Source organism: Streptopelia decaocto, assembly GCF_964273445.1.
Source record: "Streptopelia decaocto genome assembly, chromosome: 2".
Lineage (NCBI taxonomy): Eukaryota > Metazoa > Chordata > Aves > Columbiformes > Columbidae > Streptopelia > Streptopelia decaocto.
In genome coordinates, this window is record NC_138655.1 from 65,220,779 (window position 1) to 65,246,749 (window position 25,971).

Consider the following 25,971-nt stretch of genomic DNA (forward strand, 5'->3'; position numbering starts at 1 on the left):
AATAAAAATCCACAAAAACCCCCAGCTCTTCCATGAACCCACATTGAGGGAAAAAAACAGAGGAATCTGGTGAAGGTTTGGAATATTGTTCTACATACTCGGGGTGTAAATTATTCTACCACTTCTTAGAATAAACCTATTCAGCTGCATATAGAAACTGCATTTGGCACTGCTTCTCTCTCTATAAAATTTATTTTTTTCTCTTTCATGCACATTTCTCTTATTTTTTTTTCCATCAAAATTATTTCCATTCACCAGTTTTCCCATTATAAAATAAAACCATCTGATTAAAAGCACTCTTGTGAAAAGAAGCTCCAATTGTTATACTACTCCTAAGCTGAGCCTAATTGTTTACAGAAAATGTTCTGTACCAAAAATGCCAGAGACGACCACTGTGGTTCAATTCCAATCAGTCTTGGGGTAAGCTTATGCAATTTCAGTCCAAATTAGAAATAGAAACCTGTATAAGCAGCACTGTCTCTTGCTTCCTCCTACCAACACATCAGAAACTTCTCTGTAATACCTGTAGCCCAAACAGACACATACAGGGAACATTTCGTAACAGCTGTGAATCTACCAGAAAGACACTTCTGGATGCTGAAACAACATACTAAATAAGTGTGAGGATCCAAATACACTTCTACAGCTTTCTCCACTATGTCTCATTAAAAAGAGTGAAGGGCTGTTGCTTGACTCCAACTCTCAGAGACTGACAATGAGACCAAGAAAGCCCCTATATCGAACCATTTAAGATCTTTGAACAGAGTCAACTCAAGTATGGCCATTGAGGAAAGGTAGCAAAACAGTTAGAAAATTATATTAACAGAGCAACAAAAAAATCGTTTACTTCCCCTCACCTTTTTCTTCATTTTTACATTTTTGAAAATTGCATGAACTCTCCACGTTTTTGCAAACATTGCTCCAAATGCAGTTGTGTATCCCACTATAAGAATCCATGTTCGAACCTAAAAATATATATATATAAAAAAAAGACAAAGCCATTTAATTTTAAGTAGACAATGTGGATATCATAATTTCACCCACTTTTTTTCTCAAGATCTTGAGAAAAAATATTCAAAGAACTTCACAAAAACGTTGACATTTCAGAATTGTCTCATTCATTGCTTTCTTGCCTTTTTTTCTCTTCCCTCCATCCCCTCTCCAAGTACAATAGATCTGGATGCTGAATTAACAGTCTTTTCCGTATATAAATACATAACACAGTTACAAAATTGTGCATTTTTTTCACTTTTGTTCTGTGCAGGCAGAGGAAGGAACTAGTGGAGGAAAACGAGACTGAGACAATAAAAACTACACAAGGAACTAATATTAACAGCAACATTTTGAACAAAAATTAACAGAGAAGTAGAGACATTACTCAGACTAATTAAGAGGAAATTGTACTACTTGAGGTATGCATCACTTAGTGCAGACCCTGAGCATTCTGGAAAGATAAGAAAAACTGACATTAAAATTATCATATAGGGAAAAATGGCAAGACAGGAACATAGCCTTGGTGGGCAGGCCTTGGGGACAAAAACTGAATCAAAGATAATACCCACAATATGGGTCTAAGAAAATGCAGATGGTCAGTTTCCTTTTGTGAGGAAGCTGTAGACCATGAGGAGGTCTCCCATCAGCCTCCTCCAGGCTGAGCAGCCCAAGTGATTTTAACTGCTCTTCATACTGCTTCCCCTCCAAACTCTTCAGGGTCTAAGAGGGCATATGCCCAAAACCAGGTAACACTGTGGGACACACACTTGAAGTGTGCAAGTGTGAACTTGGAGGTTGCTGTCTCACTGGCGAGGGTATTACCAGGTAGGGAACCCATATCTCCTTAGAGGACGGGTGTGTATAGGGACACCTGCAGCCCCAGAAGAAAGGCTGTGCTGGTAACCCCCGTGTCTTGTGAGCAGGAGGTGTCTCCATCGAATTTGGCATGTGCATTTATTAGAAAATATTGCAATTATGTGTAGAAAACCATTTAGATATTTGTATATATATATTAACATATTATTAGCATCTAATATTGTGGGTTTTCTGTTGCATTGCTGACACTGAACACTGAACATTGGTGTTCACTGATTGCTGGTTAACCTTGACAATAATAAAACCAGAAACCAACTGCAATTAGATTCAAACCACTTTGTGACATTCTTGAATGTAGTAATGAAAAAGAAACCCGTAACAAAAAAAAACCAAACAGAAAAATAAACAAAATAATAATAGATATTTAAGTCAGCAAAGTATTATTTTTAACTTATATACTTTATATATTTGCAAGTCTTTGATTGTTATCCATTACCATACATTATGCTAATAACTTCAGTAAAACCACAGTTAGATCAATTCTGAGTGATTTGAAAAATACGTTTCATATCAACATGTTCATATTAGCCAGTTATTTCTTTTTTTGACTTCACATCAATTAGGCTGTGATAACCACACTTAGCATTCAATCTTTCTGCTGCTATTAATAAGTATTCAGCTCTTTTGTGTACCGTTTAGTGATATATTTGGCAAACAGATACATGGTATTTCCATGTCTCTAATAAGACTCTGTTTTGTTCTCAATGAAACAGTAATTGGCTCTTGGGAACAGTAATAAATTCAATTATACTCATAATATGTTTGTAACAAGATATTCAGAAAAAATATTAGTTCTAGCACGTTTGGGTCAAAAAGTTTTATGTATTCCTGATCTGGATTGTGCAAATTAAAATAACATAACTATTTGCTATAGTGGAAGCATTCTAGCTTAAACATAGATTTTGCCAAAATGAGATTGCTGTTGCTAAGAATGAGATAGTAAGTTTCAGATGAAAATAAATTTTTAATTTTGAAGAAAATGACCTCGAATTTGTCTGCTATAATTCATTAATGCAGCCAGCAGAATGAAAAATTTAGAAAACGGCAAAAGCCTCTGAAATTCATATATCTGCCCATTCATATTCTTAAATGTATTATACCTCCAAATGCCACTGATTTGAAAGAACATGATAAAAATAACACTGATAATTGGAGAGCATGACCATGATGTTACACAATAAATTATTAATTCTTCCATGTTGGAAGTTTTTAATGATGAGTTTTGACAGAAGAACCTGAGGAAGATCATCCTCCCCCCAGTATCCACCAAACAAACAGGAAAGGACCCTCCTTAGAAGATGGGAAACTTGCGTTCAAATCCCTACTCCAAACTAGACACAAAACCTGAAAACACTCCTACGCTCCTATAGAAGGATAATTTGCAAAAATAGCTACAGTTTACCTTTTTCCTAAAAGGTTAGGTCATTAGGAAATTCCTCAAGCCTTCACTGAATTTTAGGATATATCTTAAACTATCTGCTTATATTTCCTGGTTACTTCTTTTTTTGAATAAGCTATTTTGACTAATAGCATATCTCCTACAACCTTTTTGTTTTCTTTCATTGAAAGACAATTCACAAGTGTTAAAGGAGATAATATTGTTTGGTACACACCAAACAAGTATATCTATGCAGATGCTAAAATGCAGTTTCTTAGTTCTCCTTTATTTCTACTTCCTACACTATTTTGGTTTAGGGTCTATTTTTGAAATTACTATATATGCACCTATTATTTGAATTTGTTCTTTTTATAAATTACTAAATTACTTGATAGAAGCTTTTATAGGTGCATTTCATGTGACAACTGAAAAAGCTATATATCCTTTATTTAGTAGACAATGCAGTTGACGACCACCAAACACTGAAAGTGTCTCCACAAAGAAACAGACAATTCTGGGTCATTTTCCAGACTTGGAACAGATATGATGTTTATTTAAAACAAACAACCCCCCACCTTTGTCAAATATTAATGTAAATAAATGTTCTAAGGTATTTAAACAAATGTTGCAAGGTTCAGCTAAAGAGTCACTGCATTTATGAAAAAGATTCTCCTTACATCTGGTAGGAGCATTTATTTTCAATGTCCCTTTGCAACAAAAAACCTCTGTGTTAAACCTATCCATAAGGTGCTAAAGATCTTCTATTTTTTTAATTAAGACTATTCTTCCATCACGTAATAAGCACTGATAGATGAACAGCCTTATATAAAGTTATTTCCATCTGAATCAAAGTTCCTCTCAACCTTGAATTTTGGCTGGCTAACCTATGTATTGAATGCTGCTATTTGATATCTTCTTCTATATAAAATTATAAAATAAGGTTATCTTGGAAAATGGACTGAATCAATGAATGGCAGAAAGTTTCACTTTTATAGAAGTTTCATCATTTTTCCATATTTGACCACCATTGCTTATGCATTCAGAAGACCCCAAAGTCATTAATTGATGATGAATGCCTGGAAAGGTCTTGAGCTCATGAAAGCAATAACAAAAATTTCAAATGCAGTGGAGCAGGAATATGATATATTTCACTCTTCTGTTAAGTTGAAAGAAAAAAAAATATTAACAACCATCTGAATACACTGGACATTTACATTTTTGAGTTGCAGCTTTAAATTTGCTATACTAATTCAGTTTGGCCATATCAAGCAAACAACATGAAGACTTGGAAGGAAGAATAAAGAAAATCAAGTATCAGCACAAAGAACTATGAGTTGCATAAAAGCTATAAACTTATCACCTCTCCAGGTGACTTTTTATTTTTTCAATACCAGTTATTTGAATAGGATAGTGAAACAGCTTTATTCTTTAAAATATTTTTCTTCAGTTAGCAAAACATTTAGATTATGTTCTTGCAGAGGAATCACTTAAATTTAAGATTCCTGAAAAAACATAATTTTTACCATCCCAAGACCTTAACTTAATGGTGTCATTTTAAATAAAAGCTTTCAAATATTTCTTTTGCAGGACTTGACACTCCAGACACTCTCCAGTTTAGCTGATGATACCTAGACTGATTCATTTCGGGAATATAAATAATTATCTAATTAATTTTGCACATGCACTGACTTGGAAGCTGTGGTGCCCACAGGGCTAGGCTGCAGCTGAACGTTAGTGCTGAGCAGCTTGGTGGCATCTTAGTATTAGACTACGGCACTTAAAAGTGATAAGCTCCAGAATAAACCACGCTGTGGGTTTAGCGCTGGAGAGAACAATTATCTTTGAATAGACAATTCTGTTGATTTCTGTGGACTACTCATGAGTTGAAAATTAAGTACCTTATATTTTTCTTGGCAAACTGGGGATATAAACAATAATTAGGATGCACAAAAGTGTGTCATGTCAACAATTTTTCGCTGGGGCTTCATCCTGCTTCTATTAACGATGGCAAAATCCCCAGTGCTGGTCCCAAGGAAAGAGTTCATCCATTTGAATTATACTTTTCTTATTTATGTCAAACATTTTCTGACATATGTTTATGACTTTTAACCCATTCTTTAGAATCTGTGTTGCACCGGCACAGTTCTTGTAAATGTAAGTGGCAATAACATTAGAAAATTGAAACATGCTGTTTTCACATAAATTTAGTACAGTGGTTTTTCACACGCTGTGAGATCTCCTGTAGCGATTTCTTAATATATTTCTGACCATGGGTACTGTAAGAGAATTGCTTCTGACTCTATAAGGGGGCTTTAAAATCTGGCTGTTGTCCCACTGAAGGAGAGACAAATGTTTTAAAAATATCACCTTAACAAATGTCTGGCAAGGCTGTGGTGTATTTGCTTCAGTATATGAAATAATTTTGTTTCAAGAATCTATTCAGCCTTGCAACTTTTGTCTCTACTTTTTTTTTTTTCTTTCTTTCTTTCTTTTCCCCAAGAAAATGTCATTTACTAAAATAGAAGCTGATCAGGCTTATGTTAAACTCAGTAACAGAATTGCCTTTGAATTAAATAGGATTGAGATCAGTCTCAGACTGAACGACAGTGAGGACAATTATGGAAGTGATTATATAGAAAAGGGAGATTAAAATTAACAGCTAAACAATTAAGAAGGAAATAAACTAAAGAATACACGCGGAATGAAAAAGGCCAGACTAAAAATACAAACAAAGGCTATAGTTTCCAGAGACAAAGAAATGGATTAGAGGTCCAAATCCTTTTGCAGTTCAGTATGAGCTGAGTATCTATCTGTTGCTTTTTAAATTCCTGGTCAAAATTAACAATTTGAGGAAAAGAATTATGCAAATTTAGAGTCCAAAGGGGAAAAAAAAAAAAAACAAAGAAAACCCCAGCAATGCCTGAAGAGCATATAGGAATAAGGAGCACATCACCAACTACTAATCAAATATCAAAGCTAGCACAGGGTCTAGTCCAAGTGGCTCCTGCCCACAATATACCAAGACAGCCTCGGCTTCTAGGCAGCAGTTGCCCATATATTTTCCTTTTAGTCAGTTCTCCCAAAAATGGTTAAACAGAGAAAACTTGAAGTGACAAGAGAAGACAAAGCAGAAATAAATAAACAGACAGCAGGCAGAAGGTTGATACATCTGCTCCCTCTCCGTTTTACCATTAAAGGTAAGTCCTTCCTCCCAGAGCTGCTCTCAGCCAGGTCCACGACTTTGAGAGTTTTAGCAAATTTCTCAGCTTCCCACTTGCCCTGCAGACTGTCTCCATCCCCAGGAACCTGTTCCATGATCTCTCATCCCTGGCTTTTCCTCCCTGCCCCTCACTGCAGTCTCTCAAGCTCTGTTAGATGTAGTTTTCAGGATATTTCCTTACCCTTACACCACCCTGCATTCCTCACCTTGCCTAGGTTCAGGGTTCCCCAAGAAAAAGTGCAATGTGGACCATGGAGTTCCAACTTGCCTAGCTGTTCTCTCAGTGGGGCAGACATAAGACTGTGAAAAATTAGTAAAAAGAAAAAACCTGCCTTTCATATTGTTGCAAAACACAGAGTCAGAAGTGTTCATGATCCATCATTAAGAATAATATCCACTGAAAAAAAAAACTAACTGCTTTTGAAGATCTGGATACATTTAAAGGTCCCATTTTAAAGTACACCTTTGAGAAGATAAGGTCTATAACATCTATTGTTGCCATGAACGTACATGTTCTCTGGATGTCTGACTGATGAAAACACAAAGTCTGGACAGTCACACACACTGCAGTAGGTAGCTGGACTTTATCAGTGATATCTCTGCTCTCTGTGTCGCTACCCCACCCCACTGTTTGGTTCCTTCCTTCTTTTTGACAAAGCCTGTTTCCAAATGCCTGCATCACAGCTGACAGAAATTGACCCAAGTCCAAAAGTCTGAGCTTATCCTGGGAAGGATGAAAGCATCGCCAAACACCACGGGTGTGCAAAAACTTTCATGTGCCCGCCTTACTTTATCCAAGGCAAAACACTGACGGGGCTCAGTGAGATCACCAGGAGTCACAAAATATCTGCCTGGTTTTGACAATTCATACCAATTATACTAATTAATGAGCTAAACAAGATAGAGCATGCTTAATTTTAGTGACTGCGTGACTCGCATGACTGGAGTGTAAAGGAGACTGGAAGACAACTGCTGTCTCCAGAACAGATCTTGCTCAGAACACGATGAACTACATTGAACTGTTCCAAACAGGTCATTTGCCCCTTTCTTGTTACTCCCATCATCCCATGCAGCACAGTCTCTAACAGACTGTGGAGGACTGAGGAGAAGCAGAGTTGTTCACTCTACTATTACCTAATACACCAGACCTTTCTGGGTGGACACTATGGGCATTTTACTCCAACCTGGACTACTCAAAACAATCTTATTTCAGCCTTAACCATATCTCCAGAGAATATGGACATCATTTTATTTACCTCCTTGAGGGAGATGCATAACAGAGAAGAGACTATGCTCCTCCTTAGGGCCATTGTAACCTCTCATCGCATAGCAGTTCCAACTTGCGAAGACATTACTCATCTTAAATGTAAAGCATGAAATTCTCAGTAGAATGTATTACAGAAGTCTAAACGTTATAATCATATCTAATATTCTCTCTATTTTAAGTATCTCTATTTAGTATGTCAGCTTAAGCTCTATTCATAGGATATGTCACTGGCATTGCTAATTTTGAGTGTCTCTCTTCCATATAATGAATGCTTTCAATTATTTTTCAACTTGTTTGCATTTTCCCAGTTGGTATCACATCTAGTTTCACACCCTTACTTCTAACATCTTTTTTTGGTATGATACCATGGTAATTCTGAGATTAAAAACAGAGATAGAACATTCTCATTCTCTCTCCCTCATATCTGAAGCACTTTCTACTTTGGCATACATATACGTTTAATGAAATGTTGCATTGCTTTTCCTTTTTCTGTACAACCAATGAAGTTGTTATTGAACAAGACATGACCTAATGGTCCTACCTGACCACTTTCTCAGAATTCACTGCTTTGGATAGTTTTAATTCTATGTAATTGGAGTCTTATAATATGACACCTAACCTCAAATTCTGACATGGAACTAAACAACGCTACATTTATGAGTGCTTACCATTAGGAAATGAATTATTGTGTACTTAAATATACTTGATTTCCTTTCCATAGAAAATGGGCATACCAAGGTAAAAAAGAGTTTGGGAACCAATTACCCACTCTAGCACAGAGTCAACACTATATAATTTCAAAAATGTATATAATACTCCTATTCAGCAAATTATTTGACGATATGTTTGAAGTGCTTTTCTGACTCTCCAATACATTTTACACTTGGTTCTGTGTTTCAGCATATTGACTTATACTACATGCTCCCACAACCAGTGACTTACAGAGTGGAAAATGGTGGTACGACTTATCAGTGAAAGCCTTTGAAATTTTCGGGTGCTGTTGGTGTGATTTTGGATCATGTTTCAGTGTCTTTGGAATATTAAAGTGAAAATATATGCCATAGGTAGAAGTCAAAAAGGCCAGAGACTGCAAAGCACTTCACCCTCCAAACAACGCTACCAACACTGTGTTGTAAAGGAAGCACACACAACAGATTTGGAATGTAATACCTACAATTTGCAAACCATTTTTCCTGAATTTTGTGGGTAGATTAAAGAGTATTTAAGGACCTCCTGTTAGTATTGTAAAAAAATTATCATAAAATTAAACAGAAACAATATATAACATAACTGATTAAATGATATTGCTGTTGTGTATGTACTGCTATCCTGGTGAGATCCAAGGGCTTTTGAAATATAGAAGACAAACAGGGTGATTGCTTGGCTTAGAGAGGGGATAACACTAATGACAGCCTTTTAGTTTTGTATGTGCTTCTAAAAGCTGAACCGAAATTTTTACTGCCCCATGGAAAAAAAAAATCTCCCTTCATTGACGTGGCTCTTCTCTGTGCCTGAGATATAGTTGTTATATCCACATGTTCTTGGCTCAATGGCTTTTTCTGATCACTCTCCATTGTAGCTGATTCTTTTAAAGACTAAGCCATAGTCATGCATGAAGTGGGAATTTCAAACTAATAAGTAATATGGTTAGAATGGGTAATCAAAAGCATGCCTTTCCAGGGAAATGGACAATCAAGAGTTTTGTACTGGCCTGATCCTATAAGAACTCGTGTCTGTAAGTAGTCCTCATGAAACCACTAAGCATATTGTAAGCATATTGCCCATATGGAAATATGGATGTTCGTGACATGGAGCCAAATGCACAGGCTGTACCCAGCACTTAGTGGTTATTTTGGGGAGAAAGGAGGTGACACAGAAGAGTTACTGAACAGAAAAGTGGGTTTATCTCCCATATTTATGAACTGTCTGGCATTAATTCAGAGTTTCCTAGATACACAGAAAGTGTATTGCCACAGTCAAGGGTGGCCATGTAAAGATGATTTCTAACAGAAGCATAAACTATCCCACTGAAAAAAAAATATAATTGGAGCAGGAGATTTTATAAGAATTGTTTTAATGAGCAGGAGGTTAGGAAAAAAATTCCTGACAGGGTTTCTTGCATCTATGAGTGTAATACTAATTGCTGATGGAGATGGGATTCATAAGATAAATCAGCAGCCATGTGCAGGAAAATACATTCAGAAATGCCTCTGTAGTGAACTGAAAACCTAGAATATCAAGACTGGGGAGAAATCTTACAGAGTCTGCTCTGTTGATATAATATTTAACATTTAACTATGTTAAAAAAAAAATCTCTGTGTAAGGCATGTGGTGATATTTCTTAATCAAAGTTTGGCTTTAAGAACACATTATTTTCCTCCACCCCTTTCTTTTATCAATCAGTTAAGTAGTTATTTTATTCAAGTGCCCGTCCAGACCTTTCCCTCTATGGCAGACAGACAAACAGACTTAACAAAATGTGACAGGTACAAATGGAAAAAAAGAAGAGGTATGTAAGATGTGACAGAACAAAGCAGCCCTCACTTAAATTTTGTTGCATTTAGAATATGACAGTAGCGGTTACATTTTGAGAAGCAAAAAATCAAACAGCAGAAATATTCTGGCGCAGAGGCACAAGATTTTAGATGTTGGTTAAATTTTCAGAGATAACACTGAGCTGTTTCTCATTTAAAGGGGGACTTAAAGTTTTATACAGCTAAATCTGGATGGAAACCTGTTCCCTAGAGCAGCTCCGTGCTGATAAGTACCTCTGGTTCCCATTTTCTTTCCTTCTGTTCAGCAGTGCTTGGCTGCTTCAACAGGAGGGCTGTAGCCTACTCGTGCAAATGGCCTGAGCTCTGAATACAAACCCCTCAAGGCTGAGCAGACATCAGGACCTAAAATTTGCACCTTGTGACACTAGTTTCTTCTGCAACAGAGGGTGAGAAAAGAATGGGGATTGACATCAATAACACTTCTGCTCCATTAGAAGCTGTTTTGCAAATAAGGGCATAATTGCTAGGAAAAAAAAAAATGGATGCTGGCACCTTCCACTTCCTGTTGGCCCCTATGTATTCAGAGTTATATACTAGTTTGGGAGGGGTGAACAGTATTTTCCTTTGAAGTCTTTGAGCCACCTCTTTCTACTAGCTGTACAGAGAATTTGCACTCTACCTGTAGGAAAAATGGATATTCTCTCCTTGTCTCTTTGGCTGCTACTGTTTAGGTGTCTAAAATACAGCTGTGTCCAGGCCCAACTAAGGAAGCTAAGACTTTGCACAGAAAATCCTGTATGTTAACCTACAGTACATCTTCTAATGCATCTTGGCACATACTAAAGAGGTCTCCAGTGTTTTGAAATGTTATAACTGAACAAGTCACATGATATTTCACTTCTGTAATTGTTCTACTCAGTCTGGAGGATTTAAGTTTAAATATTGGGATGTGCATCCACCAACTAGCTTTAGGCATCCAACTTTCCTGCTTTGAATTATTCTCTGGAAGTAAAGTTTCTCTCTCTCTCCAATGATGACATCAGAAATTCAGACTCCCAAAAAAAAGGTGCTGTGAACTGCATCTTTCTAGAGACCTGAAGAAGGATCAGAAACACAGTGAAGATAACTTCTGATATTCTTAGGCAATAGACCAAGCATAGACTTAGGAATTTTTGAGGAGAAAATAATTCATACATTTAAATGCTGTTTGAACTGTTTTTGGAAGGAATATCCTTGCAGTGAAATTCTTTCCCTTTCTTTGAAATGGCCTCTGTAAGTCAGGCTGCATATTACAGTAAGCAATTAAGACATTGCAGGCTTCTAGGTGGACACATTTAATTTGGTTTCAGAGTTGTTTGTTTTAATTTAACTATAACATATTCTACAGGGGATCTAGGCTTGTGTGAGTCTATAGTGTATTGTGGAAATAGTAGTAGAAATCTTTGGAGATTCAGCCAAAAAGACTTTACTCAGTCTTATTACTCAAAGACCCAGACAAGCAGCAGTCATATGGAACCTGTAAAGAAAATATAGCTTCATAGATAATACTAGCTGCCATGCTACAAACACAACCTTCTAATAATTATCTTCATATATATAATTTCAAAACAAGAAAGCACATTTACTCCTCTATTCTGAGGCCAAATTCCAATGCACCTGCAGCTTTCAGTAATAATAATAACACAGCTTTGTGCATGTTCCAGAATTTGGTCCCAGAAAACATCCCAGGAAAGAACTAAGAGAATAAGTGATGAAATGGAATGAGACATCCAACTACTGAACTTTTCTGTTTGCATTTCTCACAGAGCTTCCTGCAAGACTATCTTCAACTAGAATATATGGAATTACTTACTGTGCAAAGTGTCTCAAATGTCTTTTCGGAGACAAAGGATCCATCAAGACCAAAAAGAAAAATAGATGCATAAGAAAGCATCCCTCCAAGGATAATAAGGTTGTTCATGTAGGGACTGGACATCTTTATTAGTCTATGGACAAAAGGTGATAGTGCATTAAACAGGAAAAGACTACTGCTAGGCCATTATAGCAATAAAGAAGAGCTTTTTGTAACCTGGCAAACAGACATCCCTTCTTGTAGAACTCTACACCATCTATAGGCATGCACACTATTTGCTGTTTTATGAAGCCTAGCATTGTTTCAGGTTTTTGAATGTTTAGTAAAAAGACCTTCTATTTAACTGATGGATTAATCAGCTAGGGTTAATGTTAATAGTAGACATTCAAACATGAATAAAAAAATTACACTTTCTAGATAGTATAAAAGAAACTGTCTTAACAGATAGACAATCTGTTCCAATGTGAATATATTACACAGTGATTTCAATTAAATAGCTCTAAAATATCATCTTTCCACAGTTTTAACATTTTCCTTTTATATATATATAGATAGATGACAGAATCTACAAACATGGCATTCAAACACAAAAGATGTAGTGATAGAAGTAACATGAATGTCTTACTTCTGATTTCTGTTTTTGATGTTAAAGAACAAGAAAGCACTGGCCATTATCATTCCTAGGATGGTGAGGGCAGAGAGGATGCTGTAGAGAGGCAGAGAGATCTTGCGTAGTTCCTCTTGTATAATCGTTTTGTCCTTTGGAGGCTCAAGTCCTACAATCACAAGAAGCAAAAACGCTGAAGAATTTCTGTAAGAAAATTTGCCTCTTCTAAGTATTATACCTTGATTTACCAACTGTGAACAACATCAGTAGCTGATGAAATCATTGACTTTGATAGACATATGTTAGTCACATTGATTGACAAGAGGGTTTGCATTTCTGGAACACGTAAATATCCTCTTTGGAAGAAAAAACACACCAAAACTCTAATGCAGAACCCCATGAAATATATACTAACTATCCTCATTTTAAAGTACAAATAAAAACTAAAATGCATATCATGACTCTAAATTTTACCAGGAGGTTGTGCTTTCCTGAAACAAGCGACAGAGCAATAAGAAGAAAACAAAGAGCATTGTTCCTCTGCATACTATCATTATTACCAGGGCAAATTCAAACAGCCTCTCTAGGTGTGGCATCGCTGAGGCAGGGACTGACAGCCCTGGGGGGCTGAAACGGGTTCCTGGGATGTGGGCAGGATGAGGGAAGCCCCGGAAGGGGTTGGAGGCAGAGCTGCTGGTGCCCTCAGGACACTACAGAATGGAACAACATGGAAAAACAGTTTGCAAAGGTTTTACAAGGACAGACCCACTTTGCAAATCCTTACAGATGTGGACTTGAATGTCTGAATTTAAAAACAATATTTAAAGCCATGTACTTGATTGACAGCTCTCATTAATTAAAGGCTTCTTGGTTTAATGAGAAGAACTGCTTTCCAACAACTGCAACAAAGCTCTGCATCCCTTACTTCCCACACTCTGTTTTACCTTGTTCCTGCACTATCTTGGTGCAGGGGATTGGCAAAAGGTCTTTTGCATTGCTGACTTCCTTCATGAAGGGATTTCTGTGCCCTGCAGTGCCTGGGCCTGTCCTTTCACACCAGCTCTCCATAGGGCTGTGAGGACAACCCCATGGGGCCAAGCGGCTTCGTTCCACACTGTGGCTGCAGAGGCAGAACTCTGTGCATCCACTGATCAGAGAGCTGTAAGTAAGGAGCTGACCTAGTGGCTGCCATAGCTCAATTTCACATCCACTCTTTTGCTTTTCAAGGATTTATAAAATAAAATAGCTTTATCCCTACCAGTTATGCCGGACCAATTGAGACAATGGAAATCTGCTATCCTTTGGTCTTTATGCCTGAATTAAAAGAACTAATACTAAAGAAAAAAACCACAACGCCTTACTGTATCAAAATATATAGAGTATATTCATGATTTGTACTTATTAAATATAAACAACCAGTGATTCTATATGTAATATCTTATTTGTGCAATGGCCATTCAATTCTAATGAGCTATTGTTCTCTTCTGTGCAATTTTAGGCAATGGGTTAAATGGGGCTGTATTTTCTACTCCCCATTTCAAACACTTAAAGTTACTAAGTCTTTTATACTACCCACAAGACATAACAACTCTGTCCTCCACATCGAATGTATGACTGCCTGAATGAAAATTTAAGGTGGGTAAATGGAGAAGGTTCACTCTGAGTCACATAATGCATCTTAAGACAACTATATGACAGGCTACGGATGGAAGGAACACCAGATGCGGTCAGAATAAGAACTAGGAGTCTGATCCTGAAAAAGGCCTGAAGAGAGAATTTTTCCCATCATCTACTGTCCATAGAGGCATGGAGTTATGAACAAAACCTGTCTCCTGTTACTTGCCTTATCTTGCATATGTTCTCTGGAAATTAGTGGTACTGAACTAGTATTCAACTACATCATCAGTTCCTCCTTGCAGCAAAAATAATCTGCTGGGACCCAGACTTCAGCAAATGGGACAGATTCTGCACTCCTCATTTCCAAAGCCTCATTTTCCAGACAGATGGGTGCTGGGTGCTGGGACACTGGAGACAGGTGTAGTAGAGAACAGGATGCAGCAGTTTAAAGTCATCCACTACTCCCAGGGGAAGCCACGGAGATCTCATGAAGACAACTTTACTTTCCATTAATGAAGTGCACCGTAGCAGAGCTTAAGATTAAATCTTAATTACTAGCTTTAAAAATAATATATATGCCTATATTCAACAACACTTAAAACTCATTTCAGCTGACATATATCTGCATTGATCATAGATATGCTCGGAAAGCTGTGGGTATACTCATGCTCCAACTGCTGTGAGGGCAGAGGAAGTCTCCATGTTAACTTTGGAGCAGCATGGGATAAAGAATTGGAAAAAGATACAGCACCACAGGCTATTTGCCTGCTGTGGACCTTGGGAGTGCTGCTGGACTGAACACCCTCTCTGGCCCTGTTTCAGATGGGCCACCTTAAAGCTAGCCTTGGTATTTTGAAATCCCATTTTCTAACTGCCTAACAGATACCTCCCAAAGAAAAACAAGCACCTCCTTTGTGCAAACGCACCACACAAGAGCATCACTCAGGTGAGATGAGCTGGGAGAGTGGGAAATAGGGATGAAATTAGAACATTATTGATCAGTAGAAATGAAATAGAAGGCATATCTTCATCTTGTTGAAGTATCAAAGAACATTTATGTACATACATGAATTTGAATTTATCCTGGTCACTGGAATGAAAAACAAGTATATGATATCAAAACACTGCAAATTTCTGTTCAGAATTCTCCTTCAATTTTTTTGAAGCACAGCTCAGTTCCCTTTCTGTTTATACAGTGTCATGGTTTTTTGATATTAAAAATCCTAATACAGCTCTTTAACAGCTTGCAGTCTTACAAACTACATAGAGCCATCCATGTCATTGCTGTACCTCTTCCCAGTTTCCTCTCCTACCTTGGAACCTGATGCTGTTGTTGATTATTTCCAGGGTGTCAGCCACAGCATTGTACTCTCCCACCTTCACTTCCTTTCTTTCTGCAGAGAAACAAACACGAGTGATTGTTTATGGCAGTTCACACATTCTCAATTATTCAACTGATTTTGCCTTCTTTTTTGACAGTACGTCAAAAGGAAAAGAAATGTGCCTGAAGTGCATGAATTATTAAAGCAGAATGCCAGACAGCACATGTCATCAAAAGAAATATTTCCGATTCTTTAAAGAAACGCAAAGTGTTCTTAGGAATTAATTTACATAATTAAGGAATTGTTGTTACAGGGCACAGACATTTCCAGGTTAAAAATCACACATTTCCTTAATGTCTCACACCATGCAGGACATTTTGCTGGGAGAACAGACATGGCTAAATCACACATTCCACTCTCATTTGAACAACTAGGACATCTTGCTTAGTGAAGTATTTCCCGGGGGAGTCATAGCAGCAGGCTCCAGCCAGTATGGAGTAGTCTGGCTAGTGAAGAGATACACTGGGAATCTAATCTCTTATTCTGACGTGGAATAAGCAACTCATTAGTACCCTGACTGCAAAACATACTATGTTATGTAATTAAAGCCAACATGCACTTGAGCTAAAATGTTACTCTTACTCTCTGCTATTTTGGGACTATTGTCACATATACAGCCTTTTTGTACCTAATGGACTACAGTAGCGCAGATATAGGAATTTAATTTGTTCGGCTGCTGCCTTGGCCACTGCAGGTGGAGCTCCAGCACATGCTTGTCCCATCCTTCTGATAACATCTGGCATCAGTTAATTTCTGCTGTTTCTGTTGGGGTTTTGGTATATTTTAGAAGTGCTGGAACTTACTAAATTATCACTTTTACACCAAAGATGAGAGATTTATAATCCACAGACACGTTGGCTAAACTTTTCTTTGATAAGCTGGCTCAGCAGAGTCAAAAATTTCCTTTCCGGACTCTATGTCTGGGTAAGCACAACCCAATTTATATTTAAATTCTGAGCTTGTGACCCTATTTGTGACACTGATTTGGGGAGCTGATGATCTTGAACTAGATGGCAAATTTGAAAAGACTCTGTTTCATCCAACAGATCCACATTAACCTTTTCTCCTTTCTCACTCAACGTGATTGCGCTTGTTCAGCTCTGCTGAATAGAGCAGCTAGCTCCATTTTAGCAAAATCTACAGCTGATTAATACTAATCTGAGAGCCCACAGAAGGCAAAAGTTTTCCTTACATAAACCCCCCTTCTTATTGTTAAAATTGTTTACATAGAATTGCAAACTGGGCTACAAATCTGGCAGAGATACACATTTGCTATACCCACATCAAAAGCTGGAGTTTGCTGTTCCAAAAACTGATTTGCCTTTCACATGAGCATGATCCGCTTGTGAGGCCCTAAAACTAGTCTGGAATAAAAGCCCAATCCCCTGGTGTCCAGCAGTAGTTTCACAAAGCCCATCCACACAGCATTACAGACCCTTGGGAGTAAATATAAGCTTATGCTTTCTGTCGCTGGCTGAAAATTCTCTGTGAAATAGATATATGCATAAATCATTGACAGTCTTAAACAATAAAATCTTCCCAGTAGTCATCTAAAAGCTAAAATGTTTACTGCTAAAAATCAAACCACTTCACTTCCATCCGTGTTTGTAGCATGACAGATTTTACCTGTATATCTAAAACATGAAAACACCATCTAGAGAGAAGAAAGACAAATGCTAGTATGTGCATTGACATAAAATTTGCACATTAGATGTCAGATAGTCCACAGCATCTACTTATCCAAATGGGGAGGACACGTTCCTTGGTGCTGGTCTAGCCACAACTTTAGAGCAACAGGCTAAGACCTGATAGCTCTGATGAACAACGAAGGGAAAAGAGTAATCACTCCACAAATTTTTGGGTATGGGGCACTTACTGGACTATAGTAGGTGTGAGAGGCACACAGTAGGTGGTGAAGTACAGACAAAAGAGAACATTTGTGGTTTAGCTGATTTAGGTACTGCAACTAAGAACTGATTTAGGTACTGCAACTGAGATTGCTTCACGTGACACACAATGCCATTCCTTTTCAATATTTATAAACCCTTACATGGCTTCCTTGGCAGATGAAGTAACACTGAGAATGTGCCTATGATGGCAAGTACAGTGTAGTCTAATATGGATGAGGTAACCTGTCACTAGCTAGCCTGGGTACCAGGAGCTGGTCCTCGTAGGAATGGAGCTCATTGAGAGAAACAAACCTCCATGGCAGACTGATCGGAAGAGTGAGACTTTTTTTGGACTTAGAAATACAAGACTTTGTGGAAAAAAGCATGTAGTGACTAGGAACCACATTTTCAACGTCTCATCCTTTACAAATAGGAAAGGACAGTTCATAGAGCACATGCCAACGTTTATCAAAGTCAAGAAAAGACATACATATATTTGATATCTCAAAGTAGTTACAACTGTGGAAAGTAGTCTATGAGGGAAATACATTATATTTTTATTGAGAGGAAGGATGTACTATCCATTTCATAGTCCGATGATGGCGTGCTGCAAGGGAGATGCAAACAGTCTTTATGATCTTTTGTCCTCCTGTTGGTTTTTCAGTTTCCCAAGCACAAGTGCTGTTCAGCAACAAAGTCACCTCCAGATATTAATTAAAGAAAGCAAAGAGGCAGCACTATAGCTAAGGATGGGACTGCAGGCTCTGCTTTCCTATATGCCATTACCTTGAGTTCCCTTTGGAAATTCTGAATTATTCAAGTCAGTATACTGTTTGTATGATATAGCTCATATTTGTCAAAATCTCTGTATGTTCAACAACAAAAGGACAGGGGAAATGGATCTCCTTCAAATGAGAATACCAACAAAGTGCTTTGCACAATATTCAGAATATGATGTTGGCTTCTTTCTGTAGTGCTTTCATTATTTTTAACTTGATCTTTCCATACTCATGACAGAGAGATTGTATTGAAACCTTTCTGCTCAGGTTAAAATCCAGAAGAAAAATATGATGGAAAACATACTTGTTTTGGGAGACAAAGCTTGCTAATACCATGACAGAAGTGGTAGCATTTTAGAACTTCAATCGGCAGCTGTTCTTTCACACAGGAAGAGAAAAGTATGAAAATTAACCAACTCAAAGAAAACTGGACCAGAAATATGTGACTGAAAATTATGGCTAACAGAATTATAAACAACTAATCCTTGTTGGTAATTGTCACAGAACAGATTACTTATATTGCCAAGATGAAAGCCTTTTGCTAACAAAGAACTGAACTACTCTTAAAGGTGAATTAAAATGGTTACCTCTACATTATTTATTACAGAATTTTATAGCTCATTTTAAGTAACTCCTGACAAATTGACACATTACTGCTTAATTAATTGTGCCACATTTCATAAAGTTAATACAACAGATTTTTTAATTGCATATGAGGTAGGTACATGTTCTTGTTGAATGAAAAACAATAATAAAACGAACTTACCAAATCAAAACAGTATGGTTGTTACCCACTTACACTGAGAATTTCCAGATGAGACTATGGTTAGTTTCAGTTCCTTTCACTATATGTCATAATTTCCATTTTTGCTACGTTTTTATAAGTGTACTTATTCACATATCATGAAGATAGCTTCTACTGAGAGATGTTTACAGATGAGAGAAAGCACTTGCAATGAAAAAGAGATGGAACATATTATTTCCTTTGTTTTTCTCTATGTAGAGAATGCTGGCTAACTCCTAATGATGCTAAAACTTTGTCCATATCTAAAGCTTGCAGCACCTTCAAGTATATTAGTCTACTGAAATGGTACAAATAATCCTAGTGGTGATGCAGTTACGCCAATATAAAAATGTTTACCCCAGTATAATCACCAGTAGCATTTATGCTTATAATAGTAAGGACACTCTGAAATAATGCAGTATCCTACGAAGTTAAAAAATATATATATATTGGTATGAGAATGGACTCACGATTTCCTACACATCCAGTTGGTTATACCAATGTAAAACAAATATGCCTAAACCACCATAACAAAGACAAACAGTTCTGCCCTAACATTACTGTGATCCCCAAACTTCACAGCTGTAAACGAAAATTAAGGACCTCAAAGCTCTAAATAGCTTACTGTAGCTTGACACTACTAATACTTTGTTGTGTCACTGCAGCTCTTTATAAAGTTAGAACTCCGTGCAAACTACAAAAACATGCAAGTGATGAGTTTTCACCTTCCAACATATTTTAAAGTAAATGTAATAAATTTACTATGGACTATTCTCCAGATAATCTAAGGGTCACTGAAGCTACTCATCTAAAGGACACTTAGGCTATTCTCAACTTAGAAGTAGCATAAAAAAGACAGAACCTATAGCTGAAAGTATACTCAATATGTAGGTCTTAATTTGTCCTCAAAAAAATACCCCTGCCTAAGGGGCTACCTCCATGTCTCTTTCTTCTTGAAAAGTTGTTAGGGTTTTTTTTGTTGTTGGTTTGGGTTTTTTCATGTAGCTCCTTCTGCTTCTATACTCAGGACATTATCACTGTACTCCCTGAAAACATTCCTTTGGCATCAGTTTAACAATCCCTTCTGCTACTCTTTGTCAGCTGCCCTTCTTGTTTAACCATTGTGATTTGGTGGGAGTGATTAGATGCCTAGCACATTAGAAAAGTCTTGGTGCATAGTCAGCACTTAGCAGCCTATCTCAGAATCCAATATTATTAAACCTTATCCTACAAAAGAAACGTTTAGCTCTTGCACATTGTTCCTCATCCACGCATCACAGCCCCATAGGACTGCTGGCAGCTGTGGGGAGTATTTACTCATCGGATCTCAGAAGAACTTTGGAAAATGCCCAAGTGGCCATCAACAGGTGAAACTGAGCAGGGACCATCCACATCTGAAATGCTTCAAGATTCTTAGGAAGAGAATGACATTGTAATTTAGAAAGGCTTTAATTTTGAAATTTCAAATCAATCTCCTAGATATGAACAAAAAAATAATTCCACCGCACGGGTACTCCCTCTTTCAAAGACATAACTAACCTATCTGGAAGTTCACCATTCACAAGCTATTGGCAACTCACAGACAACGTTCAGTCCAGAGACAGGCCGAAGGATGCACGCACACACTACACTACGGTATCTTGAGACCTGCCTTTCTCCAGTTTGGCTTCTGGTCACATTCCCTTCTAAAGAGTGAATGTTTCCTCTAGCACTTTAAACTGTCAGTCACCTAGCAATCATTTGGCACTGACAGGCCTTAGCTCGTCTTTCTCATTCCCTCTATTGCCTACTGCAGTGGCTCCTGAAGAGCTTATGTGGCACACATTCTGCGGCCAAGGATATGCAGAGAACAAGTCCCAGGAAAGATGATGGGCCAAACACAAGCAGTGAGAAACCTAAGATGGAGACTGCAAACTAATGGCAAGTCTGAAAACACTTCCCGTATTTCAGTGAGTCCCATGCAACCTGCCTGCAAAGTCTCTTCCAACCCATCTTACCACGGTCTCACTCATTTTGAAAGCTCTTTCACAAAATAAAGTCTACTACATAGGCTGGAAATGCTGTTTTAAATGCCTTTACATCACTGAATTAAACCAAGCATCAGGAAAGCTAATTTCCTTCAGAATAAATACAGAAACATTTCATGTTGTGGATCCTGTAGAAATTCTTACCATATTAACGTAATCTTAACTTTCATAATATATCCTTGTCAAACAGGACCAGGAAGCTTTTCAGTTATCCTTATCACATATCAGCAATAACCAATACACATTGAAAGCTTTCAAATTAAAAAAAAAAATCACAAGTGAAGTTCATAAATAATGAATGAGCAAAGCCTTTTTCATGAATTTCTATCTACTTGTAGGCAACAATTCCTTTGTTTAAAGACAGAAATGCTGAGATTAAGAATCACAGTTCAAATAAGGAAGAAAATGTCAGGTCAGATAGAAGATTATTCTTCAGCAGAAGCTGCCAAAAAAGAATAAATCAAGGAAGAAAAATACGTTACCTTTGCAAGGATTTTAATTACCACAGTTTTTACCCTTGTAATTAGAATTAAAAATCTGGTTTGCCCCAAGAAATATTACCTTCACCTTTTAACTCCTATGTAACTATTTCCTTCATCTCAAGTTCTTGTCTAGCGTTTTATTTCTGAAATCCTGGATTCCAGTGCACACTATGCAGGAAATCCCAAATTATGAAAGCAGTGAATATAGCAAATGATAATTAGTCTTCATTGCCAGTTCACAAGTCCTAGCTTTCATTCATCCATAAAGCAAAAGACAGAAAGGTTAAACCAGACAAAGGCCAAACACCGTATGTGAGAAGTATGCAGTCAGGATAAAAGCTAAGAAATCTTAACCCTGGGCTTATTTCACTACATTAGTAATGATATTTAGTCAACAGGACATAGCAAGCAAGTAAGCGAGCAGCACATAAAATGTCATCAAGTATCCTGCACTCATAAAAAGTCAAGTTGTTTTATAGCCCAAGAAGATTTTTCCATAAAAAGTTCAAGCATCTCCATTTTTAATTAATTTTACAGATTCTTTTTAACCTTTGTTTTTATCTTCCTGATTTTATGTCTGTCTCCCATTTTGCTTGTTAGACTGGCATGTAGCTTGACATAGAAGTTTAGTAATATTGTTCATGTGGATTTAATGCCTAAATTTCGTAGGTATTGATATATTATGTATCAAAGAGCTATACAAATAAAACAAAAAAATAATCATTTTGAGTTCACAATAATTATTTCTTAAAATCTGCATTGTTTAGGTCATTATTTTACACCTTTCATTCAGGAACCTGAGAAAGATATAAACAATTATATAACAATGAAGGGAGATTATCTATGAAATATAATGACTGGTGTGATGAAACAAGTGTATAGATCTTACATTAATTCCTCTAAAAAGAACTTCCTATTTCTTAAGATGCTTAATAAATTCCTTGATAGTTTGAAATGAGATTGCGTATGAGATCACACCTTTTTGGTTTTCATACTTCTAGCATAAAATCTTAACTAAGAATCATAATCAAGCTCTATAACCACTGATAACATGTCAGTAATTTGAATTACCTTTAACTCCATTAAGGAAGTTAACATATACAAACAGATATTCAAACAGGTAAGGTATTAATCCATTTTAGGATATATGCGTGTGCAACAACTGCAACATCTCAAGCAAGCTAAGGGATTTCCTATTCTATTGTTCATCCTCTTTTATGATTTGATTAACTTCTTAGAGAATGAAAATCCTCATAATTTTGAGAGTTCATTTGCAAAAGTAAATGATTCCTTGAAATCATACAGTACATCAGAGTGTGGGTTGTTTTTTTTTAATATTAACTTTTATCTAAACATAACATGGTCTACAAACAAAAATTGGAATTGAATTCACTTATCACTTGGAATCACCTCTTTCTAGCAGAGTCCAAAACCAGTGAGCTTTTCTTGGCTCAGAATTTACAGTGGAAAATAGCACTGCATGTGTAAAACTACAGGGAGCCAACATGACAAGAAATGTTCTCAATTATCAAATAATAACAGAACTTTATTAATTGTTGTGTGCCTTTAAGAACCTTTATTCTCATACACTAGTCCATTTTCTACAGCAGGCGTGCCAGGAAATCAACCTGTGTAGACACATAGGCTTGGGCTGGCTTCCCGGGAGACCTCCCAGAAGATTTTTGGGTTTGAAGAGCCATCCAGGCAGTGACAGGTTTGGATGTGGATGCCACTGATCTGCAGAGAAGTCCCCCTGGCAGCAGCCCAGGGCCCAGCAGCAGCTCCATCTGTCAGAGTCTCTCTGGGAGAAGAACAACTGAAGCCAGGAGGTGGAGGTGCCAGTAAGAGAGGCCGTGGCCATGTTTTGTTGCCTCTTGAGCTCCATTGCACAGTGTTGAAGCATCAGAGACCATGAGGCACAATTCAAGATGTACCATGATACTGCACTAATTCAAAGATAAAGGCCAGTAAAACATACGATGGCAGTGTATCCATTTTGACAGTTTATGACACTTCCAAAGAAACCCAAGCTGACAGGGCAGCAGTGTTTCCAGATCTCTTATCCAAGGGGAATAAATGCAATTATTATCTTGCTGGTGCTCTGGAAACTGAGTCTGAGTAGGCACAGTGTGCACTATCAGGAGAGTCTGGCAAAAGAAATATTTGAATCATTATCACATTATCAGAGAATGATTTAGTTAACCCAAAGGTTACTCATGAACTTAAGTCAAATTCACCAAGCACTGTCATCAAGGGAAGAAACAACTGGGAATAGAACTGCTGTCAGTCTGTTCTTATTCACCAGATTAAAGTTCATCTGAAGCTGCAAAATGCATGACACCCAAGACAGTAGCCTAATCCTGGCTTCCATCCGCTGGCTCAGCATTTAGGCTTTCCATACAAACCTGACAGAAGATGTGACTGGCCATGACCAGGGGATGTCCTGAGAGGAAAGACAGCCCTGGAGACCTGGATGACTGACTCCAGCCCAGCTGCACACTCTGGTTGAATCAGAGAGAAGATCAGGATGATATTTCCGTCCTCCCGTATGTTTAATATTTGAGCATTTAATTTGATTTTCTCAAGGATGCTCAAAAGAAATGTTTCACTACACTTACCTAAAAATGTTACTTATCTGAAATTTTACATTCAACTTAAACTGGAGTAGCGCTTATTTTTTGCAGTTGAGAAGACAAATTAAAAAAACCCAAAACAGTTACTTAGAAAACCTTGCATGGTTACCTCTTTACCAGAGAGGCTTTTCTTGTCAGTGTGGTTACTGCAGCACAGCCATTGACAGAAGCCCCAGTCTGAGGACAGCTTGAGCTGACCTGAACAGGGCTGCCAAGCCTCTGCCACCATGTTTTTGGGGAGGTGCTCAGACATACAGAACAAGCTGTATGATGCGGTCCTCCTTGTGAGAGCCGGGTGGTCCTTCCTAATTTATATGATAACCAAACTTAAATGCATAACGTGACAGAAATAAAAATGTCCTCCGTGACAGAAGGCCAGAGGACAGGAGCAAAGCAGCACGCTAGCTACTGCACAGATGTGAAGAAGTGCCACTGAGCAAGGCAGTCTGTGCTTTCTGGTAGGCTCTCAGGAGGCAGGAACAAAACAAAGGCTCTGTTATTGCACATTTGGATGCATAACTATGACCACATGCTGAGGGCCTTCCCTGGCCATGTGTCGGGGTTGTGCTTCCCCTTCCTGGAGAGGGCTCAGCACACCCTGAGCAGCCCCTTGCAAGATGCTGTGCCCGGTCTGCTCCAGCCAAGAGGTCAGAAAATGAGATGCTCTGGCTGCTTCCTTACATACTGCATCCTTGAACTTTTTCATGGTTAAGAGTGCATTATTTAGAGGTTGGAGTTTTACAATTACCATGCCTGAGATGGGAGGAGAGCAGCAGCTGTTGTGCATATTACAAGTGTTGGATCTGAACTACTCACTATGTCCTTGAATATCAACTCTTGCCATTACACCAGGTGGCCTGTGAAAACACTGTAGCACATAAAGAGCTTTGAATATCTTCTTCACGATTCAGAGTCAAAGCCAAAGGCAGAATTCCCACTGCCCTCATCCTAAGATACAAAATAAGATAGCTGAGGCAGCGCTGAGCACATTTATACAAAGCTGCAAACTCTATGCTCTTTTCTGTCTTGTAATTTGTGCAGAAACTGTCAGGGTTTTTTCCTGTACAAAAAGAAAAAGCAACTTTTGACTCAGCCAAGCTGGCTTATTCTAGATACTTTATTCAGGAAGAGTAGGGGATGCATTCTTGAAAAAAAATTAGAGCAACAAAGAGCCCACTTGTATAATAACCCACATCTGCAAGTAACCTCCCAATGAGATATAGGGGAGACTATAAAGGCACCCAAGTAGTGATACTCCCCTAGGTCACTCTTCCAGCTTCCACTGCTGAGGGGAACAAGAAAGCTGTCACTCAAAGAGCCGTCAAAACCCACAGACACTGAACCATTCAAGCTCTGGCCCTCCCATGACAATCAGCTCCCCATGCAGTAGCCTGGCTGGAGGCTTGGAGCCACATGGGATGACAGATTGCATTTCCCTGCTCTCAGGGAGTTACGCTCCCCATCAGGGACAGGCTCGTCACCACTACATTTAGGGAGGACACACCAGGGAGCGAGAAACAAGAAATGTTACACAACCCCAGGATGCGCATCCAACCCAAAAACTGCATGATTCAGAGGGTGAGAAAAGTCTGTCTGGGAGTGCTACGTGGGGTGTTTCTACAAGCAGAAGTGGCTGCTGAGAAATTCCTCTCAGTGGTATTTGTTTCTTGCCTGTCTTTTTGACCCCCAA

The 25,971-nt window shown here is 37.9% G+C and overlaps 1 protein-coding gene across 1 annotated transcript in view; it reads right to left on the minus strand.

Annotated features, from left to right (window-relative positions):
- The window catches only part of GABBR2 (gamma-aminobutyric acid type B receptor subunit 2), a gene marked incomplete at both ends in the record, with an annotated part of 486,849 nt that overhangs the window by 149,043 nt on the left and 311,835 nt on the right, over positions 1–25,971 (minus strand). The window contains 4 exons of the mRNA XM_082045863.1: positions 858–965; positions 12,082–12,214; positions 12,707–12,857; positions 15,619–15,699. Of these exons, the coding sequence (XP_081901989.1) occupies positions 858–965; positions 12,082–12,214; positions 12,707–12,857; positions 15,619–15,699 (473 nt within the window). The remainder of the gene's footprint in view (positions 1–857; positions 966–12,081; positions 12,215–12,706; positions 12,858–15,618; positions 15,700–25,971) is intronic.